This window comes from Cibotium barometz, chromosome 15 (genome assembly GCF_041138505.1).
Source record: "Cibotium barometz isolate CiBa-2024 chromosome 15, ASM4113850v1, whole genome shotgun sequence".
In the NCBI taxonomy this organism is placed as follows: domain Eukaryota; kingdom Viridiplantae; phylum Streptophyta; class Polypodiopsida; order Cyatheales; family Cibotiaceae; genus Cibotium; species Cibotium barometz.
The window spans coordinates 35,492,074-35,504,515 of record NC_141060.1 but is presented as its reverse complement, the minus strand read 5'-3'; the positions used below and the strand labels follow the sequence as shown (position 1 = coordinate 35,504,515).

Sequence of the window (12,442 nt, the reverse complement as noted above, 5' to 3'; positions counted from 1 at the left end):
ACATATCAAGAACGTGGCCCACGGACCACCACCCACTAATGATGGACCTAGTATCCGAGGGAATATTTCTCATGCTGTCGCCTCGGGGGCTCCCACCCCCGACCCCCACCAAGGGGCCTACTAGCCCCCCTGGGACCCCCTAGCCGGGGTGATGCCCCGAATCCCAGCTAACACTCATACCCCTGACCATCTCCTAACCATCATCAATGGTCATAATAATGACCATTATTATGACCATCATCAATGGTCATAATAATGACCCCATCGGCATCTAAGCCGGGGTTCCCACTAAAGACATATGCACCATGGCTACTCCTCATAATGGGGGCCTAACAAATGTGCATTATGCATCAAAGTGAGATACATGCTGGGAAGTAGGCATTGAGTGTATACTAACAATAAGTACCTATGCATAGCCCACTACACTACTAGTAATGAAGAGAATTTGTTAAGTGTACATATTCATAAATTTGTCCTGTGTACATACCATGGGCATGAATTAATATCTGCCCAGACCTTAGCTAAAGCTAAGGTCATGGACCACGAGCATGAATTAATATACACACACGTCAGGTAAAGGTAAGGTTGTGGACTCAAAGATTATCAACGTGACCAGCCACAAAAACCATATTTCATTGCAATATATTTACAATGTTGTTAGCCACAGATGTGGAAGACATTTATTCGTTTGTAGTTCACACACTCATATTATTTATTTACACATTGTCTTGCAAAGACACAATAACTACATGAAGGCCTCGTCATTGAGATCGTGTCGTGGAGGCACAAATATGAAGTCATCACCTTCGTTGACGGCTCTCAGGAACTTTGCAGCTTTCTCCTCAGACGAGTTTATTTAGGGCTCATTCGGATCTACATCTGGTGGGCTTTCTTCAATGAGTATGGGATTGGCCTCATCACCTTTCTGGCTACTTCCAAGTTCATCATTTTGCTCCTCCAACAGTCCCTCTTCTTGCTATGGCTACTCCTCTTTCTCTTAAGATGCACTGAGAAAGTACCTCGTACATTCACCTTCTATATAGTGATCTCGAAAGAAGAAATTCTTATGTTCAAGATGTCAGCAAACTCTGGAGTCTTCAAACATTTCCAAACAGCAGGAGCTCTACTAGAATCCATATTGTTGCCGGCTTTCGAGATTATCCACTATGCACTTGGGAAATACTTGCCTCTCCGTATCCTTTTCAGCAGGGTAACCCCAAGTGTTACGGACCACTTGTTGAGAATATAGTTCTCCATGTACACAAAAGTGCGCTCAAAGACATTCACTAGTGTCAGGCACACTTGGTTCTTGAGGTTGCCCTGGCCAACAAACTGTGCATACAAAGTCCTACCTTTGGACATCTCCTCTACGGAAACATTATGAGCATGAAATCGAAAATGAGGGTTATGTAAATCTTTAAGATAGTACCCCACCATGCCCTCAAATGTGTGCATTTTAATTTGACGTAGCGCGCGGCACATCACAATCCCCCCTGACGGTTTGTTAACATTCGACATCAAGTGCTACTTGACAGACTTTGAGCAACCATTTGAAAGTGAAAATGGTGAAGGGTTCCACCTCTTTCCAAGGAAAAGAGGGCTTGCGTACACTCGTGTGGCGGACAAACTCCACGGGTTATTCCACAAAGAGATATCCACGTCGTCGTTGGCCAATCCCAATCGTGATAGATACCTCTAGCATCTTCAAATTAGCAACACATGAAAGCGAATGATCATCTAGCTTCTTCTTCTTTGTTGTAGCACAGGAGGTCTCAGAGCTCCCTACAATCCACAAATATCAATTACCATAAACAATGACAAGATTAAATAAAAACAATATACGACAACTTAATACATATCACTTGGAGAATGAGCTCTTCATTTCACTCCCTTGAGATTCTCCAAACCAGTCGGACCTTCTAGAGGCATGAGGATGCGAGGAGGGATGTTCTCTTTGTTAGATTCAGATACTGTGGCTTTATAAGGCACACCGACAAGACTCATAGGCATGGAGGCGGTAGCAATGAGGTGTGTAAGGTAAACCAAGCGGTGATGCAACCACTCATGCAGGAACAGACTTCACTCTTCTATACGAGAACACTTGCATAATAGAAAAAAAAAGTTTTGGGTGCTTATTCAAATGGTACTTTCTTCTTATATGAAGAGTTTAGCCCTTCACTGATTACGTTTTTTGTAGCTTTTGCCACTATTTCTATGAATGCAATGTAACGCTTGGGACACGCTCTCTCGGGGCTGATCGATCACCTTGTTTATGCCATTAATTAAAATTAAGGACTCTCTTAAGAGTGATCAAAATTTCGACGGAGGATGATAGCCTTGTGGCGGGAGTCGATTCCATTGACAAGGCAGCAATCCCTACAAAGGATTTTACCGGCAAGTCTCTCTACTTAACGATTTTTCCATAGAAAACAGTGGTCCAACTCATTAAGCCTTGTGCGTATAAACATAATAGTTTGCTGCATTATACAGATTTCTAGCACGAAATCCCCACGCAGTCTCTGTGTATCGAGGGCTGGAAAGCATGCTTGAGCATCAAGTTTTGCATTCGAGGGAGATTCACATGCTAAACCTTGGCTTAGCTCAAGAAAGAGGGCTACTGGGTGATGGGCACATGTGCAACCCTAGCTTAACATTAGAAAGAGGGTGCTGCGTCAAGGGTACATGACCAACCCTAGCTTAACATTAGAAAGAGGGCTATTGGGTCATGGGCACATCCCCAACCCTAGCTTAACATCAAAAAGAGGGCTATTGGGTCATGGGTTTATGCCCAACCATAGCTTAACATTACTACTGGGCCATGGGCACATGCCCAGCCCTAGCTTAACACTAGAAAGGGGGCCATTGAATCATGGGCACATGTCCAACCCTCGCTCAACATCAGAAATAGGGCCAATGGGCCATGGGCACGTGCCCACCAACTCTAGCTTAAGGTTAGAAAGAGGGTCAGTGGGTCATGGAGACATGCCCGATCCTAGCTTAACTTTACATGTGGATGCACGTGAAATTGAAAAGGTGCAAGAGAATGTCAATTGGGAGACTTTGAGCATGCAGGATGCAATGGCCTCTTTGGAACAGAGAACTATTTTCCCTTCAATAGAGTACTTCATATGTGTTATTGAGAAAACCAGGAAAGCAAAAAACCTAGAGTATGCCATGACTGTACACATTCATGTATGTCTTAGCGGGTTGGAAGCATTTGAAGCTCCTGGCAACCACCTTGTCCCGATGTTTGTGGAATGTAGAAGCATCTCCAATGCCCAGCAGGCTTTCAACAAGATCGTGTTTTTGAGTGAGCACTCTTGGACTTTTCTCGCACAAGGGTATATTGCATGTGGGAAGTCACAGCACGCCCTTTATCTCTTCCAAGGTATGCAAGATGATTGTGTAAGTCCAAGCAAGTATACATATGTGGCTGCATTGAAAGCTTGTGCAAGGATAAATTGCGCACAAAGAGGCCAGGAAATACACACTGAAGTTACTAGAAAGGGATTGGAAATAGACCCCTTTGTTGGCAACATGTTGGTGGATATGTACGTGAAATGTGGCTCACTCTTGGAAGCAAGTGAAGTGTTTCACAAGCTGCCAGTTCGAGATGTAGTCTCGTGGAATGTACTCATTTGTGGGTATGTTGAAAATGGGCTTGGCGAGGAAGCACTGAAGTGTTTAGATCAGATGAACCACGAAGGCATGCCTTTTGATGTTATAACACTTGCTTGCAGTTTGAAAGCTTGCCGCGACATGGTAGCCATTAATAAGGGCCAAGAAATACATGTTGGGATGGCCAAAGAGGGATTTGAAACAGATGCTTTTGTTTGCAGCGCTTTGGTGGATATGTATGCCAAATGTGGCTCACTTCAGGATGCACGGGACGTGTTTGACACACTGCCACATCATGATGTTGTGGCATGGACTGCCCTCATTGCAGGGTATGTTGAAGGGGGGCTTGCTGAGGATGCATTGAACTGTTTGGAACAGATGCAGCTGGAGGGTATCCCTCCTGATCCTGTCACTTTTGTCTTTTTCCTCAAAGCTTGTGGTAACATAGGAGCTGTAGATAGGGGACGTGAAATACATGGAAAGATTGCCAAAGGGGGATTTGAAAAGGATTCTTTTGTTGGAAACACATTAGTATCTGTGTACATCAATTGTGGGGCACTTGTAGAAGCATGGGATGTGTTCGACAAGCTGCCTGTTCAGGATGTAGTCTCGTGGAACGCACTGATTGCAGCTTATACTGAGCAAGGGCATGCTAAGGAGGCATTGAAATGTTGGGAACAGATGAAACTGGAGGACATTTCTCCAGATGCTGTTACATTTATCAGTAGTTTGAAAGCTTGTGGCTTGATTGGAGCCCTGGACACTGGTAGAGAGATACATGTGGAGATCGCCAAGGAGGGATTTGAAATGGATTTTGCTGTCGGTGATATTTTGGTTGATATGTATGCCAAATGTGGCTCCCTTATAGAAGCACAAGAAGTATTTGATGAGCTGCCATTTCAGAGTGTGATCTCATGGACTGCATTGATTGCAGGGTATGCTGATTATGAGCTTGGTGTCGAAGCATTGAATTGTTTGAAACAGATGCAATTAGTTGGCGCGCCTTCAAATCTTGTGACTTTTGTTTGCAGCTTGAAGGCTTGTGGCTGCATTGGAGCCATAGACAGAGGCCAAGATCTACACATGGAGATTGTGATAAGGGGACTTGATAAAGAACTAATTATTGGCAACACTCTGGTTGATATGTATGCAAAATGTGGGTCACTTATAGAGGCACAGCATGTATTCAACAAGCTGCTAGTTCAAGATGTGGTATCATGGAATGCACTGATTTCAGGGTATGCACAGTGTGGGCTTGATGCGGAAGCGCACAACTGTTTCCAGCAGATGCAACTTGAGAGTGTGTCCCCTGATGAAGTATCATGGAATGCTGTAATCCTGGGTTATGCTGAGCAAGGAGAATACGAGAAGCCTTTCAAGCTTTATGCAAAAATGCAAGAGCAAGGTTTTTTACCAGATAAGGTGACTTTTCTAAGCATCATGAAAGCATGTGGCTCTACAGCAGCCCTAGAAGCTGGAAGAAAGATTCATGCACAAATTTTTGGATTTGATGCCATTGTTGCAAACATGGAAACCGTTCTTATTGACATGTATGGTAAATGCGGGAGCATGGTTGAGGCCAGGGAAGTGTTTGATACGATGCCCGAAAGAGATGTTGTGACTTGGAATGTGTTGATTGCAAATTATGCTAGGCGAGGAGAGAATGATCTTGTTCTCACATTATTTGAGAGGATGAGACAGGAAGGCATGAAACCAGATGGGATCACTTTCCTTAGTGTTCTCACTATGTGCAGTCATGCCGGTCTTGTGGATAAGGGCCAGAAGTACTATGAGGCCATGTGTGAAGAGTACGGTATCACAGCAACCATTGAGCACCACAATTGTATGGTTGATCTCCTTGGCCGTGCAGGCCAACTCAATGAAGCTGTGATTAGTTTAGAAACATTGCCCATAGGACCTGATTTTGTGTCATGGAGTACATTACTGGGTGCTTGTCATAAGTGGAACAATGTAGAGCTTGGCAGACATGCATTCGAATGGGCAGTGATGTCAGCTGAAGACCATGCTTCAGCATTTGTCTTAATGTCCAACATGTATGGGGATCCGTAACTGTGGGGGATGTTGAAGATCAAGATTTTGTGGCCACCAACGGGCGCATACCTCAGTGGTGTGGATTTGTGACTTTGGGAGGGAAGGTCCCAAGTTCAAATCCCCGCAGGCCCCGTTGATAATGTGGGCACAAGTTGTAATGCCTTCGGGCAGGAAGACCAAGCCACCTCTGGGCGGGCACTAACTTGTGACCACAGAAGATCTACTCAAAGAAAGATCAAGATTTTGTGAGGGGACCTGCTCGATGGGGGATACAAGGTATCCTTGAAACAAAGCCGAGAATGGTGGGTGGTGGGGGATACTTGAAGCAAGCCCCGTTGGTCACACAAGTTGTAATGCCTTGCGGTGGGAAGATCAAGACGCCTCATGACTATAAGACTCAACATTGAGGCGATAGTGCAAAAGAGAGGTGCTGACCATGTGATATGATACTACTTGACAACCTGACATGTGTCTCAGGCCTTAGCACCTGCCACCTTCTAGAGCATACATTGCAGATTCAGAACCTCGAAACTACTTGTTTTCCATCGTCGTGTAGGGGACATTCATACATGTTTTGTGGTCTTGATGGCTATGGGAGTGTGTTTTTTTTCCAGAGGTGCAATACAGCCTCCATACATCACACGGCTTCACTAGGGCCTTCCAACAAGGCAGCCAAGCTGAGACAATGGCTTCCTCAAGGCTTAAATGAGGGTCTGTTCTTTGAAACTTATGTGGAGCAAGGGTTTTTTTCTACTTACCTGGCCGCCTTCAGACGAAGAGAGGTTTGCTCAAGAAAAAACACCATTCTTGGTCAAAAAGCAAGAAAAAGCAAAAAATCAAACTAGGTTGACCGCGAGCCAGGGGCACCACTAGCAAGAGGAGACTAAGCCGGACCAAAAAGCTAAAAGCCGCTTTTTCAAAAAGCATCTCCAGGGCCGAAAAGCAAGGCCCTGAAGTTAGAAAAGCAAAGTTAAAGAACTTTGACAAAAGTGAGTAATATTTTATTATAAAGTGGAAAGCAAAGGGAAAAAGGCAAAAGCAAAAGCTTGGTTAAGCTTTTGGTAAAAAGCAGAGTCCTCTTCAAGTATAAAAAGGCTTGAACCTCTCTTGTAGCATCATAAAGGAGATCGTGGAGTCATTATTATAATCATAGAGAGCTTCTTCGTCGCCATCAACACCTTCTCCAACTTGCTTTGCAGATGTATGGTTAGCCCTAGACTTGTATGGGCATATGCATTGGTGATACGGACGCGTGTATGGAGCTATACGAATATGTGCGGAGCTCTACGAACTGAAAATTTTAAAATCCTAAAATTTTAGAAACCCTAAAATTGCTCCAAAAACCCTAAAAAATATTTTTGGGAGGTTTTTATCGCCCGAAAACCATTAAAACAGATTTTATATCAAATTTCTTGCTAGAAAGAGCTTTTCCATGGTTTTCTTTATCGACAAGGTTGTAGGAGTTGTGGAGATTCTTGGACGTGAACTTGGACTAGAATCTGGACTTGGACTTGGATTTGGATTTGGATTTGGACTTGGACTTGGAACTTGAACTTGGATTTGGACTTGGACTTGGACTTGGACTTGGACTTGGACTTGGATTTGGATTTGGACCTGGAACTTGAACTTGGATCTTGGATCTGGACTTGGATTTGGACGTAGACTTGGACTTGGACTTGGATTTAGATTTGGACTTGGATATTGGATCTGGTACTAGCTCGGTGAGAGATTCTTGTGGGTCATTCTCGTGGTGTGCTCAGCATCAAAGATTATCGTGCCTCGACACCGACTTCGACTTAGAGAATCTACATCGGCATATTTGTTTGCTTTTGTATTCATTATTGTATTGATCCTGGCCAGTGTGCTTATGGATTGTTCTTGAATAAATTCTTGAAAGGAGGTGGGACATGTTCCTCGTTTAGTGTGGTGTACTGTGCAAGATCCCTATTCCCTTCTCTCTCCCCTCTCTCTCTATCATTATATCTTAGACACATGGTTGAATCTGTCACGGCACGCCCGGTTGGGCTTACAGACATCTATCACCTTGGAGTGTCTCTGCATCCACTAACGTGAGCCTTCGACACCGACTACCTCTCAGACTGCCTTCGCCTCACATCGACGCGAGTCTTCATCATCAATCGTACTTCAGCTCCGACCTCGTCTTTGCTTCTTCGACGGTCTTCTACTCAGTCTCCTCACATCTGAGGATGTCATGTACATGATTACATTCACCATTATACATACACTCATTTATCCATTTCATGTTGATTTGATTTGCTCTGATCTCTCGTACATTTGGTTCTTTGGTCCTTTTGTCCTCGGACTCCATTGGCACAATCTTGTTATCTTTACCGATGTGTTTTTCAAATGATTGATGTGAAATAGAGGGTGAATCTTGATTCTAGGAGGTAGTGCTAATCGGTCAGCTACATCACTTATCTTCTTTGTGATACTATAAGGAACCACAACATCCTGAAGACAGCTTGTAATGCTAGCTAGTTCTCATCATCCTAGAGTTCTTCAGGACTCTCAGGTACACCCATATGTCCTCCGGTAAGACTCTCGAAGCCCTTTGTTGGTTAGCTTAATATTGAGCACGATCATGGACACTCTTTATGCTTTCCTTGTATCGCGGTTTCTCTTAGTCCTACGGCTATGGGCGATCTCGATTGATAACTGTTAAAAGTATAATGTGTTGAAACCAGTAGCTACACACTTTCAACTATTATAAGCAAACTCAATCTGTAAATAGAAATCTTTCCCACTCATACGGTCTCTTGGAGACATACGACCTCAATATATCCTCTTCTAATCATCTCAGGATGAAGACAATATGCTCAAGCATGTTTTCCATTGGACTGTATTCATCTCCAACATTTATCCCATTCATGCAACATATTTATCTGATGTATTTTACTTAGTCATGGGTATTTTTTCCACATTTTTAGGCACTTTTTCCCAGTCGTCAGTATTTTCACCAGTCGGGGTTTCTTCTACTGGCCGACTTGGCTATTTGTGTTGTATATAAGAATAGGCTTTTTGCCATTTAATTCATTCATCATTTTGCTCAAGTGTTGGATCATTGTTGGCTACTCCAAGTCTCTCCTTTGCTTCCGCTTGCTGCCTTCAACCACTCTCTCATGATATTAGAGCATTGAGGTTCTCAGGCTCTTACTTCTACACTCTACAAGAAGACTATCAGCTAGTGTTTTCTTTTTTTCCAGCCGGCCTTCTACCATTCGAAATGTGCTTTTATGTTCCCAAGCTCTCTAGCAATCTACTCTTAGTGTTTCGGATCGCAAAGAAAATCTACAACGTGTACTTTGACAGTTTAGTTATTGAGGTCATTGACACCAGCACCTTACAGATTATTGCCATAGGTGTATAGGAAGGTGGTCTTTATAGGTTGAAGGACTTTGGTGGCTTTTTGAATGAGTCACAACCTCATTTGCTACAAATTCTTCAACGCTATCATTCCTTGGTAGCTCAAGAGGATACAACATTGTGGCATGCTCACTACGGGCACTTGAACTATGCTTCTCTTCAACAGTTGTCTTCTCAGTTGATGGTTGAGGGTCTTCTGCAGCAGTTGAAACCCTCCCAATCCACTTGCGTGGCTTGTTTGCATGGCAAGCAACACAAAGAGTCTTTCCCTCATGAGGCTACTCATCGGGCTTCTTATGTCTTGGAGCTTATCCATATGAACTTGTGCGGTCGCATGCAGACTACTACCTAGGGTGGTGCCAGGTACTTCAATTGATGTAAAGTTTGGGTGTATCTCTTGGCAAAAAAATCTCAGGGTTTCTTCCTCTTTCAAGAATGGGTGGCTCTGGTCAGAATGGGTGGCTCTGGTCAAGAATACGATCACACAGAAGGTTCGACAAGTTTGTTCGGACAATGGAGGAGATTCATCTCTAAAGCCTTCCACAACTTTTGTTCACAGAAAGATATTGGCCACCATCAGTTCTCCACACTTGGCACTCCACAGCAAAATGGTGTGATTGAGCGCAAAAATAGGATTGTTAAAGAGATGGCCCATACCATGCTTTCTTCTTTCGATCTTCCTCTCTCTGTCTAGGGAGACATTGTGACCACTACTATCTACATCATCAACCGTTCTCCCACAAAGGTGGTTGCTAAGATTACAGCAGAGGAGGCTTTTATACGACATAAACCTTTCATTTCACATCTCAAGGTTTTCGGCTGTGATGCCTATGCTCATATCCATGATGTTGCTATGTCCAAATTTGATCCCAAATCCAAGAAGTGCAAATTCCTTGGTTATAACTCTCAATCCAAAGCTTACAAATTATGGGATCTGGAGACGAAGTCCTTAGTGATTTCTTGCAATGTTCACTGTGTTAAACCCTCATCCGCTGATTCCTGCTCTCACCCCGAGCTTACCATGGATGTTCCTCATCCTTTTTCTTCTTCCTCTTCTTCCTTGGCACCCCCACTCCCAAGCTTCTTCACCCCCAGCTTCTCCCCCCTTAGCTTCTCCTACTCCTCATGCGCTTGTACGACGAAGGATTTCCCTCAGGCTTCCCCAATGGTGGCTGAAAGCCACTATTCATGACTCTCACCTTTAGATGTTGATCTTCATCATCTTGTTGAATCCTTAGCAGCACCTTTGACACGAGCAGCACTGAGACTACAACAGCTCCTGGAGACACTTGGGATGACATAGTGTCGTCCTCTTTCCTATCCGATGGATCCTAACTTCAGGCTTTCCCGAGAAGATTCTACTCCCATCTTTGAGGGAGAGTACGGGAGGCTTTTGTGTTCTCTTATTTACTTGACTTATACCAGGTCCCACATTTCTTACAATGTCATTGTTTTCAATAAATTCTCTTCCACGCCTCGACATTCTCACTGGCAGGCTACTCTTAGGATTCTTCGATACTTATCTGCTTCCTTAGACTATGGTCTCTTTTTCAGAGGAGTCACTGAGCTTGTTGGATACTCTGATGTTGATTGGGAAGGTGACCAGGATACTAGGTGGATCTATTGATCAGCTCCTGACCCGTATGGGAGTTGGTTCACCGTCTTGGAGCTGAGAGGAGGAGTTGGAGTTGAGAGGAGGAGTTGGACTGTGTTCATCTCCAACATCTATCCCATTTATTGCACCATTTACATAGCATATTTATCTAATGTATTTTACTTAGTCCTAGGTATTTTTCCCACATTTTTAGGCACTTTTTCCTAGTCGTAGATATTTTTACCAGTCATGGGTTTCTTCTATTGGCTGACTTGGCTATTTGTGTTGTATAAGCCAAAAATGATTTCCTTGGTGCAATAGGATCCTTTAAACTTATTTGGGTCAATCCATATAACATCAACCGAAATGCTTGTTATAAATATATGGATCTAAGCATGGCTATGGTGGGTCAAAGATAATCACAACCATAATGATGAGATTAATAACTTGATTAAATGGTAATTAACTTAGTGATTAAGCATTATAATGGGAGCATAAGATAGACACAAAACCATACATAAGCTCACATTAATCACTCACTCAAATGAGCCAAGAGTACATCATTTTATAGCTCTAATGGAGCTCCCAACTCACACGATGTGCTACCTTGTGCCATTCATGTGTCCATAAATTCTCACACTACATGTGCCTCCTTGCACTTTCCATGTGCTAACCTTTTGACCTTTGACTTCACCTTTTACAAGTGACCATACAAATCAACCTTTGCCAATGTACCCTTAGTCTATTCCTTTTCTAATGTGCATGCTGCTCCCCTTGCTCTATTCATGATGCACCCTCACACATTGCTTTTCTCAACACCTCTCCTCAATGTGATGAGAGTCTAACACCTAACATGTATTGACCTGATCTACACTCCATACTCATGTGGTTGGAGCTGTCCGTCTAGGTTACTCATGTGGTTTGACAACTCCTTGATGCTCTTCTGTGCTAAGTCGCTTCAATGCTCTAATTGCTTCTTCTCTGATCTGCTAGACACCAACGCACCAAGATCTTCTTGTCTTCATATGGTGTATGTGACGCTAGTCTTTCCTTTTTTATTTCTCTCTCCCACTTGTTGTTGTTGAAGATGCCATTACCTCTAGATGGGAGGTGACCTTTTCTCATTTTTTCTCTTAATGCTACATGGAGGAACTGGTTGTCCAACTTTACTCATGGCTTGTACCGACAAACAACAACACATAGTTGCATGGTGCTTGTGCTGCTACTTGCTCTTTCCTTGTTGGTTGTGGTGCTCTGCATGTTTCATGCTGCTTGGTTTGCTGGCTAGCTCGCTTGTTTGGCGGTTTTGCTTATTGAGTTGTTACAATACTATTTTAAGAAAACAGCTACTACAAACAAATCTTATGCTTGTGTCACTTACTTTTGCTGCTTAGAGCACTCTCACTTTTGTGTTATATTGGGTGGGTTCTGTGCAAGTTCTGTTGTTGTGAGCTGGGATTGACTATGCGCTGCACAAAAGGGGGCCTCTTGCTGTGATGACTGTTTGAGAGTTTGCCCATTGAAGATGTTATGTGGACTAGGGCCTCCTTGCACTTTCCATGTGCTACCTTTTTGACCTTTGACTTCACCTTTTACAAGTGACCATAGAAATTAACCTTTTCCAATTTACCCTTAGTCTATTCCTTTTCTAGTGTGCATGTTCCTTGTAAGATTTCTCCCTCTAGCTTTTGAGATGTAAAGGTGTAAGAACCTCCCCTTCTGTTCTTGTAATTATTTCCCTCTCTGAAATAAAAGAAAGATCTTGTTTTACCATGTTTTAGCTTAGAGAGAGAA

The 12,442-nt window shown here is 43.3% G+C and overlaps 1 protein-coding gene across 1 annotated transcript; it reads left to right on the top strand.

Moving 5' to 3' along the window:
• Positions 1-2,184: 2,184 nt before the first annotated feature.
• On the top strand, positions 2,185-7,569 carry LOC147631235 (pentatricopeptide repeat-containing protein At3g16610-like). Its single transcript, XM_086809568.1, has 2 exons — positions 2,185-2,394; positions 2,491-7,569. Exon 2 carries the CDS (start codon positions 2,683-2,685, stop codon positions 5,686-5,688), a length of 3,006 nt encoding a protein of 1,001 aa, XP_086665694.1. The 5' UTR covers positions 2,185-2,394; positions 2,491-2,682; the 3' UTR covers positions 5,689-7,569.
• The last annotated feature ends 4,873 nt before the right edge of the window (positions 7,570-12,442 follow it).